The sequence below is a fragment of the Aethalodelphis obliquidens genome, unplaced genomic scaffold (assembly GCF_003676395.1).
Source record: "Aethalodelphis obliquidens isolate GAN/ISIS:26980383/991018 unplaced genomic scaffold, ASM367639v1 scaffold42, whole genome shotgun sequence".
In the NCBI taxonomy this organism is placed as follows: Eukaryota; Metazoa; Chordata; class Mammalia; order Artiodactyla; family Delphinidae; genus Aethalodelphis; species Aethalodelphis obliquidens.
Genome location: NW_020837986.1, coordinates 2153863 through 2178648, shown reverse-complemented (window position 1 = coordinate 2178648; position 24786 = coordinate 2153863). Strand labels below are relative to the sequence as shown.

At 51.2% G+C, this 24786-nt stretch overlaps 1 protein-coding gene across 2 annotated transcripts; it reads left to right on the top strand.

The window, feature by feature from the left end:
• The first annotated feature begins 18 nt into the window (after positions 1–18).
• On the top strand, positions 19–24612 carry PABPC1L (poly(A) binding protein cytoplasmic 1 like). Of its 2 annotated transcripts, XM_027078232.1 has the most exons (15): positions 19–1816; positions 3753–3946; positions 8382–8497; positions 10193–10332; positions 10480–10574; positions 13510–13647; positions 13979–14074; positions 18250–18657; positions 19329–19413; positions 20052–20180; positions 20832–20938; positions 21769–21862; positions 23383–23513; positions 23974–24048; positions 24429–24612. In XM_027078232.1, the coding sequence occupies exons 1-14, from the start codon at positions 1624–1626 to the stop codon at positions 24025–24027; spliced, it is 1980 nt and encodes a 659-aa protein (XP_026934033.1). In that variant the 5' UTR covers positions 19–1623; the 3' UTR covers positions 24028–24048; positions 24429–24612. The 2 variants fall into 2 exon arrangements, with proteins under 2 accessions (XP_026934033.1, XP_026934034.1); XM_027078233.1 differs by lacking the exons at positions 19329–19413; positions 20052–20180; positions 20832–20938; ... (2 more) ...; positions 23974–24048; positions 24429–24612 and having other exon boundaries at positions 18308–18442.
• Positions 24613–24786: the final 174 nt, after the last annotated feature.

Sequence of the window (24786 nt, the reverse complement as noted above, 5' to 3'; positions counted from 1 at the left end):
AAGGAGGGAGCAGCTTCATTTCATCCTTTAGAACCAGAAGTCGAGGGCCTGGGAAGAAATTGCCATGAATTAACACAGAGCCTGTCCACCTTCCACCACAAACCATCCAGGTGTTAGGTCCTCTCTGTGGCTTCTAAGACTTGATATGGACTGTTAACTTAGCATCCCACTCACACAGCACCACCACCACTTCCTCTTTTTTAAAAAACTCTGAGATGTGCCCAAGCCAGTGAGAGATGGTAGCGTAAGTCCTGGTCATCTCCAAGGTTATACGAGTCTCTCACCTGTCCTAACACTGTCTAAGATAGCCCGTGGCACAGAGATTCCTCATGGGATTTGCCCCCATCTAAAAACATCCACATTGGGAATTCCCTGGTGCTCCAGTGGTTAGGACTTGGCGCTTTCACTCACAGGGCCCAGGTTCGATCCCTGGTCAGGGAACTAAGATCCTGCAAGCCACAGGGTGCAGCCAAAAAACAAAAACAAAAACAAAAAACAAATAAAAATGTCCACATTCCCACAAGGATCGGGGAGGGGGTCATGACAGGGATGTATTTAAGCCCCAGATTAGAATTGGTTGTTAACTTTCTTGCTAGTATAGGTGGGGCAGCCAGACCCACTTCTGCTCCTGGCTCCCAGGCTGTTCCACCTGTCGTGCCCAACCAGCGGTCAGTGGGAAGCTACCACCTGTTCTATTGAAGCAGGAACTAGGAGGGGCCCAGTGAAGTATCCGTCCACAGTGGACTGGACCAGCTTCTTTCAAAAATGACCCTATACCACAGATTGGGGCTGCAAACTAAGATTGAGGGAGGGGTCTTGGTGCTTGGTTTGGGGCCACTGCCGTGACCTTGTTCTGTTAGGCCCCTGCTGTTTCCATAGAGGCTGGGCCCCAAAGAACTCGGTGAGCCTTCGTGGTGGAGCGCAGGTGGAGTGGATTCGTTGAGAAAGGTGCTCAGGATACGTTCCACGAAAAGGTCTTGGCAGTAGAAGAACCAGGGTCAAGAAAGGCCTTTGTGGTCTACAATTCTCACACGGAGCCTTCGGCCCCAAACCACCAAGCCGGTTCGAGAAGGCTGGGACTAGATCCGGACTGTCTTGAGAGAAGGCCTCCTCTCGGGAGGGTAGGTACGCAAGTTTTGAAACAGGGCATCCTGCTCGCAGTTCTCCCGTTTGTGCGTGAAACGTGCAGAGAGCACACGCTCGCCTTTAATCCTTGTGTAAAGGGAATCCTCCTAACTTCACGGAGAAGGGAAACGGGCGCAGGAGAACAATGACTAATGGGGATTAGAACCCAGGTCTCCTACCGTGGTATCCCCGCCCTCTCTGCGCCGCTGGCGCCGGCTCGGAGCTCCCCCCACGTACCCGCAGCCCTACCCGGGGCCAGGTGAGGGCTCTCCCCGCCTCCCGTCGCGGGGGCAGAGATGCCCCCCACCTGGGGCTTCTAGAAGGCTGAGGGGTCCCAGGTGCGGGGCGGGGTCCGAGCGCGCCCGCGATTGGCGCGCGGGGCGGCGGGGGAGGTAAAGGCCAGGGGCAGAAGGGGGTGGGAAGAACCCGGCCGCCCCGCGCGCCCCCGCTGCCGGGGTGAGCGCACGTGGGCGCCGAGCGCGGGGCCGCGCGCCCACCATGAACTCCAGCGGCCCGGGTTACCCGCTCGCTTCGCTCTACGCGGGCGACCTGCACCCCGACGTGACTGAGGCCATGCTCTACGAGAAGTTCTCGCCCGCTGGCCCCATCCTGTCCATCCGCGTGTGCCGCGACGTGGCCACCCGCCGCTCGCTGGGCTACGCCTACATCAACTTCCAGCAGCCGGCCGACGGTGAGCCCCTGGGGGAGGGGGGCGGACCGACCCACCTACAGACAGGCAGACAGCATCCCAGCCACCCGCGCGCGCTTTCATCTCTGGCTAATCCTGCAAAATCTTCCATTTTGCAGCCAGGGAAACTGAGGTCCAGAGATACAAGGCCTTGGAAGGGGCTCCGAAAGGTCCCGGGGACAGGAACTAGCAGTTAGTGTGCTCCTACTGTGTTTTACTGGTGCTCCGTTTTCCGGAAGAGCTGTTAAGACAGTGAAAACAGCCAAGGGCTTTGGGGTCAGCCAGACCTGGGATTAGAAAGCCGGCAGCTGTGCGGTTTTGAGCAAATGAATCATTCTGAGCTTCAGTTGCCTGTCTGCAAAATGGGGGAGGTACCTGCTTTATAGCGTGATTGGGAGGATGAGCAATTGAAAGCACCCGGTGAGGAAGATGCCCGAGAAGACACGGGTGATGAGCGGGGCAGCCGGGAGAGCTCAGCCTCGGGCTGTGGCCTTTCCCGGCAGCCGGACCCGAGGTCTGCACCAGGCGCCTCCACCTTCGGGAACCGAGAAAAGCTGCCTGCGCTCCAGGCTCCACGACCCGGTTCTCGGAGCTGATAGGATTAGATCAGAGCTTGTCAGCTAGGTGTTGAGTGGAGAGGAGAGAGATTAGAGCGCAGGGTTTTGTTGGAGCTCTGCCACTAGGGTGCGAGCTTGAGCAAGATTTCAGGCTTGGCATCTCTTCATCTGTAAAGTGGGGCTAAGCCTTATTACCCAGTAGCATGGAAGGAATGGAGGGCTTTGTCTATGAAGTAGCACCTGTATCACGTGGTACATTGTAAGCCCTCGGTAAGTGCTAACCCAAGAAAAATCATAATAACTATAGCGTTCAGGTGTAAGACTCCAGAAGTATAACCAAAAAAACCTGCCCCAGCCAAGTCCAAAAGCGGGTGCCTTTACTCTGAGTCTCCTGGGAGGATGGGGAGGTTCCCTGATCTGGGAGTTTGCTGTGATGGTTCTGCCGGTTTCCCAGCAGGTGGTAGAGCTGGATTCCTGGGAGCCTTCCCCTCTGCTCTGCTTTACCCACCCACTACTGCCTCTTGCCATCTTCCTCCAAGCCCTGTGCAACCTGACCTTTTTGCCAGACTTCATAGATGGAGAAACTGAGCTCCAGACAGCAGAAGGATTTTACTCCTGGATGTTTATGGCAGGACTAGGTGGAAAACCCAGACTTCTTGAAACTTGCCCACTGAGTATTCCACAGTTTCCCTCCAAACCCTCTGAAACCAGAGGTGTCCCTGAAGCAGGGGACAGCATACCACCTGACAGAAGGATGGGCATAGGCTGTTGTTTTTAGACATACTACTGTTTACCAGACACCTATTTTGTGCCAGGCACAAAGTACAAGGCGCCTTGCACACCTTATTTAATTTTCAGTCTGTCTGACAACCTGGAGGCAGGTGGTATTCTCTCCCTTTGTTAGATGTAGAAAGGTGGGTAATATTGTCATCATCCCCTCTTTACAGGTGTAGAAGTGGGCTCAGAGAGGTGATGTTCACTGCCCCGAAAGCCATACTTCCTTGGGATCAAATCTCAACTCTGCTGCTCAGCACCTCTGAGCTTCAGTTTCCTCAAACTGCTGCCACCCTTGTCATAGGGACCCTCCTGATCTTTCCCCTTTCTGAGCCTCAGTTTGCCCTTCTGTAAAATGGGGATAGGAATTCCTGCTCACGTCATTATGGTGAAGAGTTGAAGGAGATCCTACCTGGAAGGTGGGAGGAGCACCACACACATGAATTCTTTCTGTTTATCCCTCCTGAGGCTTCAAGCTCTTATCCCAAGTGAGACCCAGACAGTGGCTCTTTTCTTTTTTTCTTTTTTGGCTCAGTTCCCAACTACGCTCCTTGGGGCTCAGGGAAAGAAAATCCCCTTCACTAGCTCCTTTCTCTCCTCTTGTCCAGCGGAGCGGGCACTGGACACAATGAACTTTGAGGTGATCAAAGGCCAGCCCATCCGCATCATGTGGTCCCAACGAGACCCAGGACTTCGCAAGTCGGGTGTCGGCAACATCTTCATCAAGAACCTGGAAGACTCCATTGACAACAAGGCCTTGTACGACACCTTCTCCACCTTTGGGAACATCCTCTCTTGCAAGGTGGGTGTGCCTCTTGGGGGGGGGGGTCTGTGTTAGACACCTGTGTGGTGGTAGAGGGATACCAAGCAGCACCTCATCGGTAAAGAGCCAGGTTCAGCAAGCACCTGAATGGTAGTTGTTCTCAGCTGTAGCGGTCACCTACGTATCAGCTGGCTCTTGCTGCGTAACCACCTCCTAACTTCGTGGCTGTCAACAACTGTGATTTATTCCGCTCGTAATTCAACCGTTGGCGGTTGGGGCTGAGTTCAGCCGAGCAGTTCTTCTGCTCTTGGCTGGGTTCCTTTGTTTGCCCACTGACAGCTGGATGGCTCTGCTTCTAGGGAGTGGGTGGTTGTCAGCTGGACCGACTCGGCTTTCCTCCCTGTGGGCTTTCATCCTCCAGCAGGCTAGCCCAGGCTATTCTCATGGCAGTAGCAGGGTCCCAGGAGACAGAGTGGAAGCTCACCTGGCCTCTTGAGACCTAGGTTCAGAACTAGCACACTGTCATTTTGTTGCGTTCTACTGACCAAAGTAAGTCATGAGAACAGCCCGAATTCAGAATGAGAGGGCAGTAGAAATTATAGGACAAAGCAAGTAGATACAGGAAGGCCATGATGGCAATGGACCAGACCTTGTCTGTAACATTTCTCTTATAAGAGAATGGAAGTTTCCTAGGAGTAGGGATCTTGTTCTTATCACCACTGTATCCAAGTACCTGAGATGTGAAAACATAGTAGGTGCTCAATAAATATTTGTTGAGCTAATGGCTGTATCATCATTTGGGAAGGGCTGTGATCATTTCTCTGACTTTGTAGTTGAGGGTCAGGGGCCATGCAGCAGATCAGTCTGTCCTGACAGGGCTTAACCCTGGGTGTTTTGCCCGCTAGATTTTATAAGGGTGGCTGGTCAGTTACCCTGCAGCCTTTGGCATGTCCAGCCTTCTGGGGAGGCAGCAGGGGGGATGGGGAGTGATGGCATCCTCTGTGTTAGAACTCTTCCTTGACTCCTACTATGTGCTAGGCACAGTCCTGCAGTTCTCAAGTGAGGCCTCACCACCTCCCTGTGAGTGAGGGGATATCCCTGTGACTCAGAGGGGCAAACAGACTGGAGGAGGTGCAGCAGCTGCGAAGGGCATGCCATGATAGACAGAAAGGGCTGTTTCCTGTCTTTGAGGATTAATGGAAAAGAGAGAGAGTCTTAACTGTGTGCTAGGTTCTTACAGTGATAACAGCAGATTTATCCAGAACTTTCTACGTGCTAGATTTTCTGCATACACATCCTCACAGAATTTCCCAAAATGGCCTCTTAAGATGCAAACAGGAGGATCCCGGAGTTACCCTGGAGGGCGGAGAGGCTCAGAGTTGGGGTTACTTGTTCACAGTTATATATTATAGGGGTGGGAGGTCAGTGGCCAAGGCAGGATCTGAACCAATGGGTTTGCTGGCTTAGCTGAAGCTAACTTAACAGGGAAGAGTATGTCTGTTCCCATTATCCAGGCCTTGAGGCTTCCTCTGGGCCACTGAGGATTGGACAGAAAGTTCTGTGAGACTCGGGCAAGTCTTTGCAGGCCTAATGAAGCCCTGTTATGGGCCTGGTTAGGTACAAGGCGTTCAGTGTGGTCCGTTCCCCTGGTGTTTGCTTTTAGGTTTTATGAGGATGGCTGGTCGGTTACCCTATAGCCTCTGGCATGTCCACCCTTCTGGGGAGATGGCAGGGGTAGGGGGAGAGGTTGGGAGTGATGCCTCCCTCTGTGTTAGAACTATTCCTTGCGTGCTACCAAGTGCTCTCAGGCTGGTTGGAGATGGTGAGACTTTTAGGAACAGCTGGACATTGGGCTCTGAGGGGAATGCATGGGGATCCGGGGAGTCAAAGACCCAGAAAGGAGAGTGCCCTGGGGCTGAGGAAAGGTTTCTGAGGCACTGTGGAACTCCACTAGGCTTGGGGTCACGCCACTCAAGTTCAAAGATCAGCCCAGCCTACCGAGCAGAGAGTCAGCATGACATAGTCAGCCAGACCTTGGACTTTGGGGCCAAGTGTCCTGGGTTCAAATCCTGCCTCTTCCACTTCCTGGCAGTGTGGCCTTGGGCTGGTTGTTTAACCTCTCCATACCTCAGCTTCCTCTCTATAAGGGGGGCAGTGGTAGAACCTACCTCTTAGGGTGGCTGTGAATGTATATTAACTCACATAATCTTCACAATATAGATAGCCCTCGAAAGAGTAGCGAGCATCTCATTAGGCATCTACAGGAATCAAATAGTTACTTCTGCTGGCTGGCCGACCTCGGACAAGTCATTTATTCCCATTTTCCCCAGTCGGGCAGCTGGGGCTCAGAGGTTAAGAACTGCCTGGAAGGGTTCTGATGACAAATATAACAGTATGTGATGCCCTTAGCAGGTGCTTGGCACAGAGTGGAACCCAGTCAATGTGATTAAATTTGAATGACAGGCCTGGGCTTGAGTTGAAAGCAGAGGGACCCTGCTTGGGGCTGGAGGGGTGCGTGTTGGGTGTGGACTTGGAAGCAGGACTCGTGAAGGGCCAACTGGAGAGCCTTAAATGCCACGTTGGTATAGTTCTGTGGATTGTAGGAGCTACTGGAGATTATTTCCCAGAGGGACATGATCACAGTTACATTTTGGAAAAAGCGTCCCAGTGGTCAGCCCAGAAGCTGGGTTGGGAGGCTGGGGTGGTGGTCGAGGCAGAAAATGTCACTTAGTTGAGCCGGGGCGGTGGCTGCAGGGATGAGTGGAGCCGTGGACCCCATGAGATGGTCATTAGGGGTCTTAGTGCAAGTTCAGCCAGAGGGACAGGAACTCTGTGAACTGAAGATCTTTCCCATTCACGAGGTCTGTCCTAACTTGAGTTGGGAGCCCTACAGAATGGGGGTAGTATGTTTGTGGGTCTTTTCAAAATTTAAAACAAGTTTGCTGTTGAAATAATAGATTAATTGGTAAAGTTTAAACAACCTGGAAAGGAATAAAGTAAAACAGCTTTCGTCGCTTTCAACTCTAGTTCCCGGAAATAATTATTAACCGTTTTGTGTGTGTCTGTTTTAAAAATTTCCCTGCCAAGATATGGAAGCAACCTAAGTGTCCATCAATGGATGAATAGATGAAGACAATGTGGTTTATATATACAGTGGAATACTACTCAGCCATAAAAAAGAATGAAATTTTGCCATTTGCAGCAACGTGGATGGACTTGGAGGGCATTATGCTAAGTGAAATAAGTCAGACAGAGAAAGACAAACACTATATGATATCACTTACATGTGGAATCTAAAAATTACAGCAGACGAGTGAATATAATAAAAAAAGAAGCAGACTCACGAATACAGAGGACAGATACAGAGAACAGGGGAACGAGGGGCAATATAGGGGACGGGGAGTGGGAGGTACAAACTATTGGGTTTAAGATAGGCTCCAGGGCTTCTCTGGTGGCGCAGTGGTTGAGAGTCTGCCTGCCGATGCAGGGGACACGGGTTCGTGCCCCGGTCCGGGAGGATCCCACATGCCATGGAGTGGCTAGGCCCGGGAGCCGTGGCTGCTGAGCCTGTGCGTCCGGAGCCTGTGCTCCGCAGCGGGAGAGGCCACAACAGTCAGAAACCTGCATACCGCAAAAAAAAAAAAAAAAAAGATAGGCTCCAGGATGTATTGTACAACACAGGGAATCGAGCCAATATTTTGTAATCACTGTAAATGGAAAGTAACCTTTTAAAAATGGTATATAAATGAAAAATAATAATAACCATCCCACACTTTCTCTCTTCCTGCTTTCCTTCCTTCTTTCTTTCCCCTCTTCCTCACTTTCCCAATCTTTCTCTATTTCTTTGTCTCTCTCGCTCTCACTTTCCAAAAGTTTCCCCTAAATATGTATTTCTTGTGTTAACGGAAACACAATTGAATGTTACCAAAAAATGCCAAATGGTTTCTCAAAAGCATAGATGCCCACTTTAACCCAAATGGGCTTGATTCTTTCCCCCCACTTAACAGTATACCTCACAGGTCACCCTGCCAGCCGTGAAATCTACCACATTCTCTTCAACTATGCACATACAGCAGACCAAGATGAATATACTGTAATTTACTGAACCAGTCTCCTCTGGATGGATCTCGGGTTGTTTCTAACTTGCAGTTAGAAACAAAGATGCAGAAAGGGGGGAAGGTGGCTGGAATCTAATCCTTTTATCCATTGCTTTAGGAAGATCGTTAAAAGCTGGTCTGTGGTATAGATGAGATCTGCGTTCAGTTTGAGGACTCTGTCCCTCCTTACTGTGTGATCTTAAGCAAGTAGATTGACCCCTTTGAGCTTTCGTTTCCCATCTCTAAAATAGGGCTGTTGTGCGAGATAGGATTGTCTTCACAGGCACAGAGCAAGCACTCAGATATTAGTCATTATTGCCGTTGCCATTCTTGTTCTCTGTTGGATGCTCTTCATGTCCTGTTTCCCTGTGGCCCAGGTGGTGTGTGATGATCATGGCTCCCGAGGCTTTGGCTTTGTGCATTTTGAGACCCACGAGGCTGCACAGAACGCCATCAGCACCATGAACGGGATGCTGCTGAATGACCGCAAAGTGTGAGTGGTGGGATGTGGGTGGCGCCAGGGCTAAAGGAGCAGAATCATGGTACCACCAACTTAGGACCCATAGGACTGCCACCGTCTAATGGGCGCCTGGCACTGAGCAGCTGCTGGTATTCTTCCTGGCAGTATGGCCTCGGACGTGTTGCTCCATCTCCCAGGGACTCCCTTTCCTCGAGTACAACATGGGGCTGCTGGTATGCGTTAGAGGAGCTCTGAGTGGCAAATGGGGCGATGCTTTAGAAATTCTAGCAGGAACAGCTAATGGCCACATCATCAGTGGACAGAGTGATTTTTGTCTGTTTTCCAACCTTCTCAGCATGGCTGTGAATTTTATTAAACCTTTTGTTTCCTGAGATTGGGGACAGGAAGGAAGGTTGGCATATGCTTAGCCTGCCATTTTCATGCCTTTAAGTTTGGCATCATCCCCACTTCACAGATGGGAAAGTTGAGGTGCAGATGCTGGAGAGAATCTGCTCTGGCTGTTGCCTCCCCCAGTTCTGGTTCTGCCCGTCAGATGGCCCAGCCCCATGCCCGAGACTGAGCAGTGGAGGAAGCTTTGGGGTAGGAGATGCACCCAGAGTAATTTTGTCCAGAGTTTCTCAGGGTAGCCTCCTGTCAGTGAACCAGAACTTTGACGGGCTTTTCCCAGTTCTCTAGAAGTGTGTTTCTATCTTTGTCAGCTTTCAGTTTGCCTGTTTTCCTTTGTCACTCAGTTTCCTTCAATTTTTGGTGTCAGCTATCACTCGTTTGTGCTAAATGTCTTATATCAGGGGTCCCCAACCCCCGGGCCGCAGACCGGTAGTGGTCTGCGGCCTGTTAGGAACCAGGCTGCACAGCAGGAGGTGAGTGGTGGGTGAGTGAGGGAAGCTTCATCTGCCGCTCCCCATCGATAGCATTACCGCCTGAACCATCCCCCCATTGCTCGCATTACCGCCCAAATCATCCCCACCCCTGTCCGTGGAAAAATTGTCTTCCACAAAACCGGTCCCTGGTGCCAAAAAAGTTGGGGACCGCTGTTTTATAGGTACCATCAAATTTTCTTATGCTTGCTTTGTTTTTCTTAATCTAGGATGATTTCCTAGGTGTGTTTATGTGGACTTGGAAATTACAATTTTTAAAATTCATAATGTATTTAAATGATTTCAGTGCCCCCCTCCCCCACCCCAGCAATACTGGCATAAACCACATCTGGTTCTCTCACAGCCACTGCACCCAGTGTATGTTAAATGAATAAGCAAATCTCTGTGATGTGAGTTTGATCCCCAGTTTTACAGGAATGAACACTGAGGCTCAGAGAGGTTAAGTAACTTGCCCAGGGTCACACAGCTTGGTAACTGCAGAGCGAGGATTCAAGCCCTTGTCTGTGTGACTCCCAGATTTGTGCTCTTATCTCCTGAGCACTCAGCTGCCTCATTTGCAGTAGGAGATCCTGTGCATTTGCCCCAAGAATGAAGTCATCTTAACCTTACACTGGAACATAGAAGCTTGGATGTTGCAAGTGGTCAGTCCTTGGATGTATGCCATCTAAGGAGCATTGCCCTGCCCAGTCCCTTGATGAGGGGTACAGAGATCCTGGAGGCCAGCGGCAATTGACTCAAGCGACCCAGGCTTACTGGGTGGGCCGGGGCAGGGGTGGGGGTGGCCGACGGCAGCCATAGGCAGCTGCCTACCCTGTTGGCGTGTCCACAGCTTCGTTGGCCACTTCAAGCCCCGACGGGAGCGGGATGCAGAGCTGGGAGCTCGGGCCATGGAGTTCACCAATATCTACGTGAAGAACCTCCACGTGGACGTGGATGAGCAGTGCCTGCAGGACCTCTTCTCCCAGTTTGGTGGGCGTGTTCCCCAAGGGAGTTGGGGATCACTTCTCTTCTACTCCCAGCTTGGGTGCCCCCTGGGGCTTCCTGAAGACTTGGGAGAAGGGAGGGGACATCTCAGGGCTTGCCCGACTCCCCTTTGAGACAGGTTGCCCTTCCTAGGGAAGATACTGAGTGTCAAGGTGATGAGGGATGACGGCGGCCACTCCCGCGGCTTTGGCTTTGTCAACTTTGAGACGCACGAGGAAGCCCAGAAGGTAGGAACCTCCCTATGGCCCTGTTTCTTGGAGGAGGTGCGGAGCCAGGACTAGGAAGAAGGGAGATCAGGAGCAGAGGGCTCCAGCTGCCTGTGGAGGAAATAGTCCCTCCCCAGCATGGGTCCACACAAGCCAGGGCCCTTCCTGCCTGGGGTGAAGGCAGACCCTTCAGCCTCCTCCGGTTGCTTCCATAGCCTGAGGCTGGCTGGCTTTTCATAGAATCTTGCAGCCTGGGAGCTACTAGGGGCCTTTGAGACAGCCATCACCCTCTTGTTGAACTGATCGTGGGATTGAGACCAGGGAGGGGGAGTGCCGTGTTATTTCTTGCTTCCAAGACTTTGAACATATTGTTTTCTCAAAACACTTCCCCTCCGCTACTCTTTAGACCAATGCTGTCCAATAGAAATATAACATGAGCCACATGTGCCGTTCAAAATTGTGCAGTAGCCACATTAAAAAGGGTTAAAAAAACCCCTGCAACTTTAATAATATATTTTATTTAACTTATTCAAACTATCACTTCAATGTGGTATAATGTTGATATAATTGATTGTGATGTAATATTTACATTGATAAAAATTGAGATTTTTACAGTCCCTTTTTTGTACTACGTCTTTGAAATCTGGTACCTCTAGTCCATGTCAGTTCAGACTAGCCATTTTTCAAGTATTCAGTAGCTGCATGCAACAAGTGGTTGCCATGTTGGACAGCGTAGCTGTAGATAATTGATGGGTCTCAGCTTATACTTTTCCCTCCTTCAGGAAGCCACCTCTTCCTGTCCTCAGTGCTTCTGACAAGGTGCCCCTCCTGTCTGTCTCCATCATTAGCTCAGATCTCCACGGATAGAACTGAGGGCAGGGGCTGGGTCTCATGTCACCATTAAATCTCTAGCATTTCACTGCTGGTAGGTACCAGATACATATCTACTGAGCAAGGGAATGGTACAAGGTCACCGCGTGAGTAACAAAGCAGGGATAATGTCCGATCTTGCCTCCCACCATGAAGCTCTTTCCGTAGCTCCTGCCCCATTAAGATCACTGGTCATGGGAGAGCTCAGCTCATAGTGGATTCTGGATGGAGACCTGGATCCTGGGGCCACCTCGATAGCAGCCACTTCTCACTGAGCACTTACCACAGGCAGATTTTGCAGACACTGTCGTGTCTCCTCCCACCAGTGTGGGTTCTACTGTGGTTATCAGGTTCCGCCAAGTTGTAGCTAGGAGGAGAGAGCACTGGGATTAGAACCAACTCTTTCTGGCCCTGAAGTTTTGTTCTTAAGTAAAGGACACCTTTGAAAGGTAACTTCTTGTGTCTCCTTGGACATGTCCCACCCTCTCTGTAGACTTTGGTTGCCCCAACTATAAAATGACAAGTTGGAGTAGAGCAGTGAAGCTGGCAGGGGAAACCGTAGACTCCAAGGTCTTGGAGACTTCGGTAATGACCTTTTTTTTGCGGGTTTTTTTAAGATTTATTTTTTATTTATTTATTTATTTTATGCTGTGTCGGGTCTTAGTTGTGGCACACAGGATCTTCGTTGAGGCATGCGGGATCTTTCGTTGCAGCACGTAGGCCCTTTGTTGTGGCGCACGGGGTCTAGAGTGTGTGGGCTCTGTAGTTTGTGACACGCGGGCTCTAGTTGAGGCGTGCAGGCTCAGTAGTTGTGGCGCACGGGCTTAGTTGCCCCACGGGCATGTGGTGTCTTAATTCCCTGACCAGGGATCTAGCCCACGTTCCCTGCATTGTAGGGGGGATTCTTTACCGCTGGACCACCAGGGAAGTTCCCTGCCAATGACCTTTAAGACTGCTACGGATCAGGCAGTTCTTGGGCCCCCAGAGTGTTTTTACATATATTTACATATGTTTGCATGTCTAGGTAGGGAAGCAAGTCATTATGTGAAAATATTTACTCATGAACTGACCACTTAAAAAGTCAGTTCCCTTTCAAATATTTCTCCTCCCTAACACCAATGTCTAATCCAAACCTTTGAGTCAGTACTCACGTGGGTCTCATTTTTGCAGATAAGTCAATGCCGATTCAGTTCATTATTAGTGGATTGCAGAGAGACATTGCATGTCTGTTTTTTTTTTTTTTTTATGTGACACCAGGTTGGGTCACCGCCCCTGAACAAATTTAGTAAAAATTTCTCTCTCCCTCCCTTTTTTCTTTTATAATTTATCTTTATTTTTATAGTGGAGTATAGCTGATTTACAGTGTTATGTTTCTTGCTGGTGTATAGCAACTTGATTCACTTACACAGAGACATCTATATCTACATATTCTTTTTCAGATTCTTACCAGTCTTATACATTCTTTTCCGGTGATTACAGTGTGTTGAGTCAAGTTCTATGTGCTATACAGTAGGTCCTTATGGATTAAGACATGGCACGTCTTGCAGAAGATGTAGGAATTCATGCAATCAGAGCCACTGACGGTTTGGGGTGTGGCAGGCTTAGGCCAGTTAACTGAAGAAAAGAAAAATCAAGGGTTAAGAAGCAAATGTTTCTAAAGTCCTCATAGCGAAAACGGTTCTCTGTGCTGTGAAACCCAGCATGAAGGATCTTGATTACGCCATCACGCCCTTTGGAAAGAATTATGCTTGTTGCTTTGTTCTCATCGTCAGTGTGTAGTTACAGTTAGAACCTAAATGTTAAATCGTGGGAAACTTTGCAAATTTCAATTTCACTTTTTCAAGTAGAGCCCAAATCAATTTTTAAAAATTCTATAGTTTACTCTGAAATTCTGTCCCATGTTTTTAAAAAATGGATTCACTTTAATTGGCCTGGATTCTGGTACTAATTATTCTCGGCTATCAAGGCCAGCCTGGCTTGCAGGTGGCCCTGTCTGGGCCCAGAAGATGGGACTGGAGGACAGGGCTAAGGCCAAGGCCTCATGGGGGTGGTTACCAAGCCCTCTGGCTGCCTCTTCTCTGCACAGGCTGTGATGGACATGAACGGGAGGGAGGTGAGTGGACGGCTGCTCTACGTAGGCCGGGCCCAGAAGCGGGTGGAGCGGCAGAATGAGCTGAAGCGCAGGTTCGAGCAGATAAAGCAGGACCGGCTGACCCGTTACCAGGTGAGGGACAGGCTTCCTGTGGGGCAGCTGCTTCGATGTGAAAGTGTCTGTGTGTGGGCAACCCTGAACGCGACTCCCTCCTCCAGCAATCCCGCTTCTGGGAACTTGGCTTTAGAGATGCGGGGAGTGGCGAGGGGCTGCACCTTCCAGGTGATGGACTCGCTGAGTGATGGGTGAGGTGCAGGGGTGCTGCATGAGACTGAGAACTGGAGGCTTGGTGGGCGGGGCTTCCAGTGCCCCCTTGGCCCATGTAAGCCCCTCCCCCCCACCCCAAGTCATTCTGGGGCTTGGAGGGGAAGGGGCACATCTAGCAGGTATCCTTTCCTTCTAGGGCGTGAACCTGTATGTGAAGAACTTGGATGACTCCATCGATGATGAGAAACTGAGGAAAGAGTTCTCTCCCTATGGAGTGATCACCAGTGCCAAGGTGAGGGCCGGGGGCACCCACAGGGGATCGGTAGCCTTCCCCTCCCATCCTCACTGCCCACGCACACCCCCATCCCCGCCCCGGGACTTCCAGGGATTTGGTGCTGCGCTGCTCCTTCTGGAGTTTGGGAGCTGGGTCTGACCCCACTGGAGTTTGTCGTCCATCTGCAGCCTTGTCTGGGCTGGAGGGGAAGAGGGTAGAAATACAGTCCCAGTCACACAGCTGGACTTGCTGGGGCTCGCTGTAACCGAGGTTCATTCAACAAGCATTTATTGAGTGCCTACTGTATGCCAGAGTACAGAAATTTGTGTCTCAGAATTTCCATTGACTTCTGTTGTCTGGCCTTGGCTGGCGACATAACCCCTTTCTGGGCCTCAGTTTCCCCATTTGGAAAATGAGAGGCTTGGGCTGCATCATTCTTCACTCATTCTTCCCCACGTATTGAACAGCTACCGTGTGCCCTCCTAGCACCAGAGATGTGGTGTTGGCTCTGTGACCTTGAGCAGATGTCTTCCGAGCCTCACCTATAAGATGAGGGTGGGCGGTGGGCTCCCCAGATGGTTCTGAACCCTGGCTTCTCATTAAAATACTGTGGAGAGCTCTTAAATAGACACCCGAGTCAGAGAAACTGAATGTAGAGCTCTGGGCATCTTAATTTTAAAAGCTCCCCACGTAATTTTAAGAAGACCTAGTGTTCGTTCGTTCCATACTTGAGCACCTGCTGTTTTGCCAGGCCCTGTGGGAAGCACACAGGAATAAGTCAGACGTAGTCCTTGCCCTTGAGTAACTTATAGTCTAGTGGGGAAGTCGGATGCATCACTAACTCAAATCTACTGTAGGGTGGGGTGGGGTTGGGGTAAGTGGAGGAGGCAGAGCTGCGGGAGCTCAGCAGAACAGGAAGGAGGGCTTCCTATAAGAAGTGGCAGTGGCAGCAGCGTTTGACTTGACTGTGAGGAGGTAGGGAGCTGCGGGTGGGAATGAAGGACTTTCCAAAGAGGTCAGTGTGGGTGACGGGGCTGAGGACCTGCACGTGTGGTGTGATGGTTGGGCTCTTAGGACGTGGTCTAGAAGTTCTTTTGCCTGTTGAATTCAATTTAAAATGTCCTTCAGGGAGCCTGGTATTTGGGGAGGAGGTTCTAATAATTTTTGAGTTAAGGACGTTTTCCCCAAAAAAGTGACAGAGAGCTGTGGGACATGTGAATTAAGCATCAGGAAATCTGATTAAATTTATCAATCAGTAAATTGATAAATCTGATTTATAAAAAGCTCTGGGCCCTCTTTCCTGGCAAATGCATACTTGGTATAGTATTATGGTTGGAAGCTGGGATTTTAAAGTTAATCAGGAGTAGGTCTAAATCCCAGTCCTACCATTAACTACCTGTAGAGCCTGAAGGAAGTGACATTGCCATTTGGACCCTTTTTGCCCATCTGTAAAATGGGAGCAACATGATCTACTTCTAGAGGTGTCCTGAGAACTAAAAGGCCTGCAAGTGGAGCACCTGCCCACGATAAGTAGTGAAATAATGATCTAGTTGTTCACATACCTTGCATATAATTTCAGGAGATTCACTGACCTCCTTGAGGACCCCTTGAATGAAGGGAATTGTACAAAATCTGGATTGCTTAAGAGTTGACGTGCAGTGGGGTGGACCATCTTGTTATAAAATGGGAATTTTACATAAGTTTATATGTACTTATAAAATTTAATATATTTTCTATTTTATAAAATAGTGATTGAAAATGAGATAATAGTGTTATAAGCACTTTGTAGAGATTAAGTTCATAGTAAGCTCTGCATGAGTATTTTTTATTATTTTATTTATTTTCTATTTATTTAGGCTGCATTGGGTCTTAGTTGCGGCACGGGAGATCTTCACTGAGGCATGCAGGCTTCTTTCTAGTTGCGGCATGCGGCTTTTTCTCTCTCTAGTTGTGGTGTGTGGGCTCCAGAGTGCGTGGACTCTGTAGGTTGTGGCACACGGGCTCTCTTGTTGAGGCGCGGGCTCTCTAGTTGAGGCGTGTGGGCTCAGTAGTTGTGGCATGTGGGCTTAGTTGCTCTGAGGCATGTGGCATCTTAGTTCCCTGATAGGGCTTGAACCTGTGTCCCCTGCATTGTAAGGTGGATTCTTTACCACTGGACCACCAGGGAAGTCCTTGCATAAGTATTAGTTGTACTAATTTTATCTTCTTTAAAACTACCTAACAGAAGTTCTTATTAATTTGCTAAGACAGTATTTTTTTGCCAAGAAAATTTGGCTGTCTCATAAAGCCTATGGACCCCTTATCCTATGGAGGATATGTTTAAATGCATAAAAGAAAACTCATAAGATTACAAAAAACAATTGGATTGAAATATATTTGTTAAAATATGTTCTGCTTTATTAAGGCAGCAAACTATAAGATCTAGGGGAATTCCCTGGCAGTCCAGTGGTTAGGACTCTGTGCTCTCACTGCCGAGGGCCTGGGTTCAATTACTGGTCAGGGAAGTAGGATCCCACAAGCCACGTGGTATGGCTGAAAAAGGTAAAAAAAAAAAAAACAACTATAAGATCTAGTGAAGTAGTAATGAGCCTAAAAGATTTTGAGATCAGCAATAATTAATGTGATATGAAAATATTCTTCTTGACAAAGTCACAAGCACAGCTAATGCTACTGTATTTTTTCTTTGCCTATATTCAAAATAGAAGGAAATGCTAATGTAAAAATAAAGATGCCATTTTCCCCCCATCTGAGTTCACAGACCCCCAGAATTCTATCCATTGACCTCCCTGAGGGGATCTGTGAACGCTCAGGTCGAGGCCCCTGTATGAGTAGCAAAGTGCAGCTGAAAATCATTGATGTTAGAGCATGGGCTCTAATAGAGCAGGTTTAAAATGTTCTCAGCTCAAGTCCTCATGGAGTCAGGCCAGTGTCTCAACCCTAAAAAAAGATCAAGAATCGTATATGCGATATGGATGGGATCCTTGAAGAGAAAAATGTTAGAAAGTCCAGTGAAATCCAAATGAAATCTGCAGTTCAGTTAACAGCATTGTAGATAATAATAGTATTGTACCAATCAGTCGATATTGTAGTTCTGTCCCACTGTTAACATGGTACATTTGTCAAGCTAGGTGAAAGATATACAGCAACTCTGTACTATTTTTGCAACTTTTCTATAAATCTAAAGTCATTCCACAATAGAAAGGTTATTTTAATAAAAAATTTTTTTTAAAAAAGGCTAAGAACCTCTTCCCCAGACTCCTAAAGAACGTGGCTCTGTGCCTTGCCGAGGCAGTGGAGGTCTACCAGCACCATACATTAGGTTTGAGTTGTGGCTAATGTATGACCCACTGCCTAGGTGAGTCACTTTTTTTTTTTTTCTCCCTAATAGTAAGGAATTTTGTTTCTATCGCAAAGAAAATTAACACAATAAAGCACCAAAAATACAAATTCAAATTATTTTCCTATTCCATACAAATCTCTTTCATGGAGTCTCTAGGAAATATAACTCTTAAGAGCATCTTACTTTGTCCATAATTCACAAATGAACTAAAGAACTGTATGGATGGTTTAATAAAACCCGAGGAGTAGTTGAAATGCAGATTTTTCATTATAGTGACCCCTACAGAAAGGTTTAAGATTGTAGCCTGGCCGAAGGACCCTGCCCCTAGATACTAACCTGTCCCAAACTACCATCCCACTTCCTTTTAGCCACACAGGCGAAGGCAGATACAGTAACGATTTAAGCCGGCTTTCCATCACCGCTTAGGAAAATCTTTTCAGAAGGAAAATTTAGAGATCAAAATTAACTCTGAAATGCAGCTGTTCTCCCTGATTCTGGGGAATGGTCTAGTAAACGATGAGCAGCCCTCATTAGCAAGTGGCCCGGTCTTGGACAAGTCACTCTGAGCCTCACTTCCATCACCTGTAAAGTGGGCGTGGCCATGCCTCCCTGCTCAGGTGGCTGCACCTGTCGAGTAAGAAGGCGTGTCACATCTTCTTATCCATTCATCCGATGATGGCATCTGGCATACTGTGGGCCTCAGTAAATGTGTGGGTGAGAGAGGACCCCCCCTTAATCGCAGTTTCTCCTGGGTACCCTCAGTACTGGGCTGGGTCCCCCAGGGGGTGGGGAGCGTGGCCCCCGGAGTCTTCCTTCTCCACCCCCAGCAGCCCTTGTCTTGTCTTGCTTTTAGGTGATGACAGAGGGTGGCCACAGCAAAGGGTTTGGCTTTGTGTGTTTTTCCTCTCCAGAAGAGGCGACGAAGGCCGTGACAGAGATGAACGGGCGCATCGTGGGGACCAAGCCACTGTACGTGGCACTGGCCCAGCGCAAGGAGGAGCGGAAGGCCATCCTGACCAACCAGTACATGCAGCGCCTCTCCACCATGCGGGCCCTGGGCAGCCCCCTCCTGGGCTCCTTCCAGCAGCCTGCCAGCTACTTCCTGCCCGCTACGCCCCAGGTGACCTCCTGTCCGCATCCCTTCCCTGACAGCCAGGTGGGGCAGGAAGATCAGAGCTTCACAGGCAGACAGAGATTCCCAACATGCTTCAGCTGGAAACTCACTCGGCAGGCGGCCGTTGTCACCCCATCTCTAACAGGGGTAATTTTGTCCCTGTCAAGCAATGCTTCCCGATCCGGGAGAGAATCGTGAATGTTATGCTGAAAGATTCTCTGCAGTCAAATACGTTGGGGAAATATTGCATTAAGCCAAAGAAGCCTTGATTTCTTTACTGTGTACCTTCTTCTATCCTGATATGCCAGTAGGCACCATGACTTTCCCAAACTGGCAGAGTACGTAGCATTCCCCCAGCTTAGATGATCATTTTTGTGGGACGCCTGCTAACATCTCTCCTGTATGCTAATGTTCTAAGGGGCCTGGTTTGGGGAAGGAGCTTGTGTGACCTGGAGGGAGTAGAAAGATATCTGTAGAAAGATGAATGGCTCCGAGGATGGGAACATTCCTCCCCCTTAGCAGTTCCTCAGCTGGCACAAGTAACAGTGGGATTGTCGCCCTTTTATCCAGGTCACTGGGCTAGCAGTACTGATCATCAGGGGCAAGAATTGAGCCTGAGATCTTGCCCTGAAGGGGTCAGGGCTAATGGACCTCCTGATGTGGGAAGCAGGAGCCTTAACCCCAGCTTTGTGGGTCTATAATGACCAGTCCCCTGTAGGGGACAGTGGAATTCCCATAGTGGTGTCCCTGAGGGAATGCAGTTTCTCACCTCCCCTGCTGCCAGCCCCCCTCACTCTAGGTCTTTCTGTCCCACACAGCCTCCAGCCCAGGCCCCATACTATGGCTCTGGCCCACCTGTCCAGCCTGCCTCCAGGTGGACGGCCCAGCTACCCAGACCCTCGTGTGAGTGACCCAGCCCCTGCCCTCCACATGGGTCCCGTGGGGCAGCGTGTAACACGGTGGGTTAAGGACACGAGCTTGGGGGTCAAGCCTGGCTCTGCCACTTCCCAGGGTGTTAATTTGGGTGGGTCACGTCACCTCTCTGAGCCTCGGTTTCCTTTTGTGAACGTGGGCCTGAGTGAGATGTGTGTAAATCACCGAGGACAGGGCCGAGCCCGTAAAAGACACGGACGCAGCTGTTACCTTCCGTGAGCTCCGAAGGCTCTCCTGATTTGTGACGGTGAAAATTCCTGCAAAGCTGAGAAAATAATACTCCTTTGGCACTACTGTTGATGAATGGTCCTCCTCTAAGAGTGACGTTCACCCTGACCTGAAGCTGCCCTGGGGGACCAAGCTGTGTGGTCCTGGTACCTGTGCTTCTTGGGGTCCTGGGTAGACAGAAGTTGGCTTTGTAATTGCAGATTTCCAACGCCCTCCCCTGGAGTTCTGGGTCTGCCAGTGAATTCACTCCTCTTATCTGCTGCAGAATGTTCTGGTTCCCCTTCCCATCCCCTTCCTCACCCCAGAACTGTCAGGGTGCAGCGTGCCCGCCTGATTGTCCCCCTCCACCTAAACTTTCTCCATATTCTCTATGCCGCAAGCCGCCTACACGCCTGCGGCCTCGGTTGTCCAGCCAGCAGCCGTGTCTCGGCGCCCCTCGTTCCCCATCGGCAGTGCCAGGCAGATCTCCACCCACGTGCCGCGCCTGGTGCCCCACGCCCAGGGAGTGGGTGAGTGTGGGCAGGGCTGGGAGGAATGGAACAGAGGGTGGGTGCGGTGGTGGGTAGGGGCTTGCTCCTGGCAGGGAGTCAGAACTGGCTTCCACGGTGACTCTGCCGCTGGCCCCCTTGGAGGGCAGTGCCGGCATCTGAGGCCGTGCAGTGGGCTCCAGGGTCAGGGTCCTCCCGACCCAGTTCCGGGGCTGACTCACTCTGTGGTCATGCTACCTACTGTACCTGGTATCCTCTTGTCTAAAATCTGGGTGAGGGACTTCCCTGGCGGTCCAGTGGTTAAGACTCTGAGCTTCCACTGCAAGGGGCGTGAGTTCGATCCCTGGTCGAGGAACTAAGATCCCACATGCCGCGCAGCACGGCCCCAAAAAGAATCCAGGTGAAAGCAGTATTCCCGTCGTGTTATGCGGGTGAAAGTGATCATACGTGCAGGGGTGCAGCACCAGATCTGAACCTAAGTACTGCGGCAGCTGTGAACAGGGGAGCAGTTTTGGGCTCCAAGGCAAGCACCCGTTCCTTCATTTGGCAGGTGTTTGCACGCCTGTGTGCTGACCCTTTACTCGGTGCTGGGGATTCTACGTGAATGCTGGTTTTGAGGTGTCATGCCTTTGGGTTGCTGTCGGCCTTACCATCCCTGCTTATCTCTTACAGCCAACATCGGTACCCAGACCACGGGACCCGGTATGGCAGGATGCTCTTCACCAAGGGGGCCTCTCCTGACACACAGATGTTCCTTGGCAACACACAACACCCACCGGGTAAGGCTGGCCCAGCTGCCCACTGAGTTTGGGCTCTGGGGGTGCTTGGCTCAGAACCCTGTCTAAGGTGCCGGCCCTGTCTGGGTCTTGTTTTCTTTCTATCCTTGGCTTGGAAAGTTTCCTTTATGAACATGTACCATCAGGAGAGATGTCCCCACCCACCACCCACTAACAGAGGGGAAAAAAGACCAGGATCACATTCTGTTTGTTCATCACAATTTGCTTCGCCTGGGTTATTACCAAAATTAACTTGGGTTTCCTTAGTATTTACTTAGTAAGCAGCGAGGATGTGATCACTCTGCAGAATAGAACTGAAAATATCTTCTGTAATTAAGAGCTGTGTATTTTATCTCCCTGCCCCCTAAAAAACTCTCCGAGTCAGCATTTTCAGATCCTGTCTAGAATTTCTGTGGGTATACTTCAAACTATTTCTTGCAAAATGAACAAGAGGAGGCTTTAGAGAGCAAAATGGTTTTAAAGTTACCAAGATGCGAAAGGGTCAGAAATCACGCTGGGGATGCGGCCATAAAGCTACCTGAGTAGAAAGTGCTTTCTTTAGCACCAGGTGCTCAGTAACGTGTGGCTTTCACTTGACAACACGCATAGGGTTCCTAGCACCACGGAACACGTCTGCACTAGGACGTCACTTTGTCGTCTAGTCCACTGTGCCCTTGTTAGGGATTCTGTCCCGCCCGATTGTCCATACCTTGCCCCCTGCTCCCCCTCTTCTAGAGCCTTCCTGGAGGCCTGTGCTCACCCGACAAGGGTAAGTGTTTTGAGGCCTTGCCCATCCATGTGGTTAAGGGATGTGTCCCCGGCACCATGTGCAGGTCCAGGAGCCTGCTGTGCGTGTCCCCGGACAGGAGCCCCTGACTGCGTCCATGCTGGCCGCAGCGCCGCTGCACGAGCAGAAGCAGATGATCGGTGAGTGGCTGGTTCCTCGACCCTGGAGCAGGAAGGGGGCGCCACCAGCCGCCTTAGCTGGTGGGAAGTGCCTTGAGTGGAGGTCAGACGTGGGGACGAGGTCCCCAGCCTTGTGCTGACCCACCTGCCGGGTGGACTTGCCCAAAGGGCCTTTACTTCCCAGGACCCTGTTCATCTTGTCTTAAGACCCTGGTCAGACCAGATGGTCCCGAGATCTCTTCCAGCTCTGCTGTTGTGTGGCTTCGACTCAGGCTGGGAGAGACCCCAGACGTGGGGAGATGAGGGGCCAGGAGGGGGAGCAGAAGGGTAGGGTCTTGGGTTTCTGCCAGGAAATGGCCTCTAAGGTGGGTGCTGTGGTACCTCACACCTCTCGTGATGGGAAGAGGCTGTCACCGAGTTTCATGGGTCTCCCAGTGCCCACGGCAGGGAGGGAGAACATAAACGTGTCCTGGGAAACAGACATTGTTCCCCCTGGCCCCTGATCTCCCGTGCAGTCCGTCTCCACCCCGGCCTCTGTAGCGGGCCCCGCTTAAGGAGGCCGCTACCTGCTGAATGAGTGAGCGAGCTTGCTCTGGTTCCCAGGCTCTTTCCTTCACCTAGACCTCCAGACTCTTCTCGGAAGGCCCCCGATGCCACCACGCCATTGTTTGCTCGGCTCGCTTGGGGTTTTGCCACTTTACTACCCACCCCCAGAGAAAAATTCTAAATGGGCTTCATGGCGGTGGAAGGCTCTGTAAGCAGTGCCCTGGAAACATCTTCACTCCCCTCGTGGGAGAAGCCCTCCCCCACCACTGGAGGCACCTCCAGCCCCGGCTGCACCCTCCACACGTTGCCCAGATGGGCTGACCACCAACACTAGGCCCCGTCGCTCGAAGTGCCCAGTGGTGGAAGGGAAGTTTATCTTGTGTGCTTGGCTCCCCGTCCCTCCAAGAAGTCAAGTTCAGCATTATCGCATCCCGTCTAGAATTTCAATGTGATCCTTCAAGCGATTTCTTGCCAAATGAACAAGAGTAGTCTTTTTTTTTTTTTTTTTTTTTTTTTTGCCGTATGTGGGCCTCTCACTGCCGTGGCCTCTCCCGTTGCGGAGCACAGGCTCCGGACGCGCAGGCTCAGCGGCCATGGCTCACGGGCCCAGCCGCTCCGCGGCATGTGGGATCTTCCCGGACCGGGGCACGAACCCGTGTCCCCTGCATCGGCAGGCGGACTCTCAACCACTGCGCCACCAGGGAAGCCCCAAGAGTAGTCTTTAAAACAGCAACCAGCCTTGTGTCAGAGCCTATGCAGTGTACTTTACATGTACCGTCAAATTTGATTCTTCACACTAGCCTCCAAGGCGGGGTTGGCTATGCTCACTTGGGGAAGAGGCCCCCGAGAGTGTTCAGTGACACACCTGGAGGGAGCCGTTCTGGGACAAAAACCCGGATGCCCCCTCTGCTGCGTTCCACAATACCACCCCCGCCCTGGGATGCCCGGGCTGTCCGCCAGGCGTGTGCATAAGCCTCAGAGGCTCTTCCGTACAGGTGAGCGTCTCTACCCCCTCATCTACAATGTCCACACCCAGCTGGCTGGCAAGATCACGGGCATGCTGCTGGAGATCGACAACTCGGAGCTGCTGCTCCTCCTGGAGTCCCCAGAGTCCCTCAACGCCAAGGTGGGCTGGAGCCTGCGAGGAGCGGGGAGGCCTGGGGGCAGAGGAGGGTTACGGATCAAGGCCTCTCCTAGGCGAGCTGGTAGGCTGCTGCTTAGACAGGTGAAGTGTATGTATCTTCTTGCTGAAATCAGCTAACACCCGCAGAATGTGGAGGTGGCAGAGGGCCTTAGTGAAGGGCTGGCTACTTCAGCCCCTGCGGCCTCCCTGCAGCTCCCCAGGCAAGACTGTGCGACAGGGCGCTGTGTTCGGACCCAGCCCAAGGGTTAGGGTTCCCCCAGCCGTCTGGCAGTGTAGAAGGTGGCCGTGGGTTTCCGCCATGGGAGCCAGTGAGCACAGTCAGAGGGGGCGGCGGGGCTGGGCGCGGGCCTTCTCGCGTCCGGTGGGCCAAGGCGGGGAGGCAGGGCTCTCCCAGGACCCTGCTGGGGCAGCTGCACCAACCCCTCCCCCGTGTGTCCCACAGGTCGAAGAGGCCCTGGCGGTGTTGCAGGACCACCAGGCCACGGAGCAGACCTGAGTGCACGTGCGCCGGGACCAGGTGGGTGGTGGTCAGGGGAAGGGTGCCGCAGCAGCAGAGCCCAGAAGCGGTGCAGAGCTGGGAAGGGACGTTCACAGACTCCCAGAGAACGCTGTGGTGTCGCTGGCTTATCTCGGAGGCACCAAGGGGTTCAGGGGAAGCTGTGACGATCAAAGGCAAGGAGGACAGACTGCGTGATGGGAATTGGCGTGGACGCCAGTGCCGAGTGGGCCGGCCGGCCGGCCGCCCCGGCGGCCTCGCTCAGAATAGGCTGGCCTTCCCCCGGGCACCGCCTGGCCCCACGCAACCTGCCGGAACGCCTGACTTGGGCTCGTCTGTGTCCTTGCTTGAAGACTGGGTGTCTGCCATGCTTTAGAAACGTTTATTTTTTTCATCCCCAGAAAATGGACTCCTTACTCCCTTGGCTGACAAGAGAACCGCGTTTCCTGCTCTTGGCTCTAAGGCCCTGTGAACCGTAACTTCCCAACTGGGCTGTATCTGCACTTGAGCTTTTTGTGGAATGAAGGCTGGTCACCCAGCCAGCCTCTTACCTGTTGCTTTGTGCATTAAAAGTGCTGCAAACTCCGTCTTGTCTCCCAGGAGGCCTTCTTGTGTCAGAGGGAGGTGGGCAGAGCAAAGGGTAGCCTTGACTGGGCTGGGGCTTTGGCTGTAAGAAACAGGAACAGAAACCCAAAGGCACGCTGCGCTAACGCACACAGAGGGCGTGTAAACCGTGCACCAGACAGAGCAGAGCTGCCA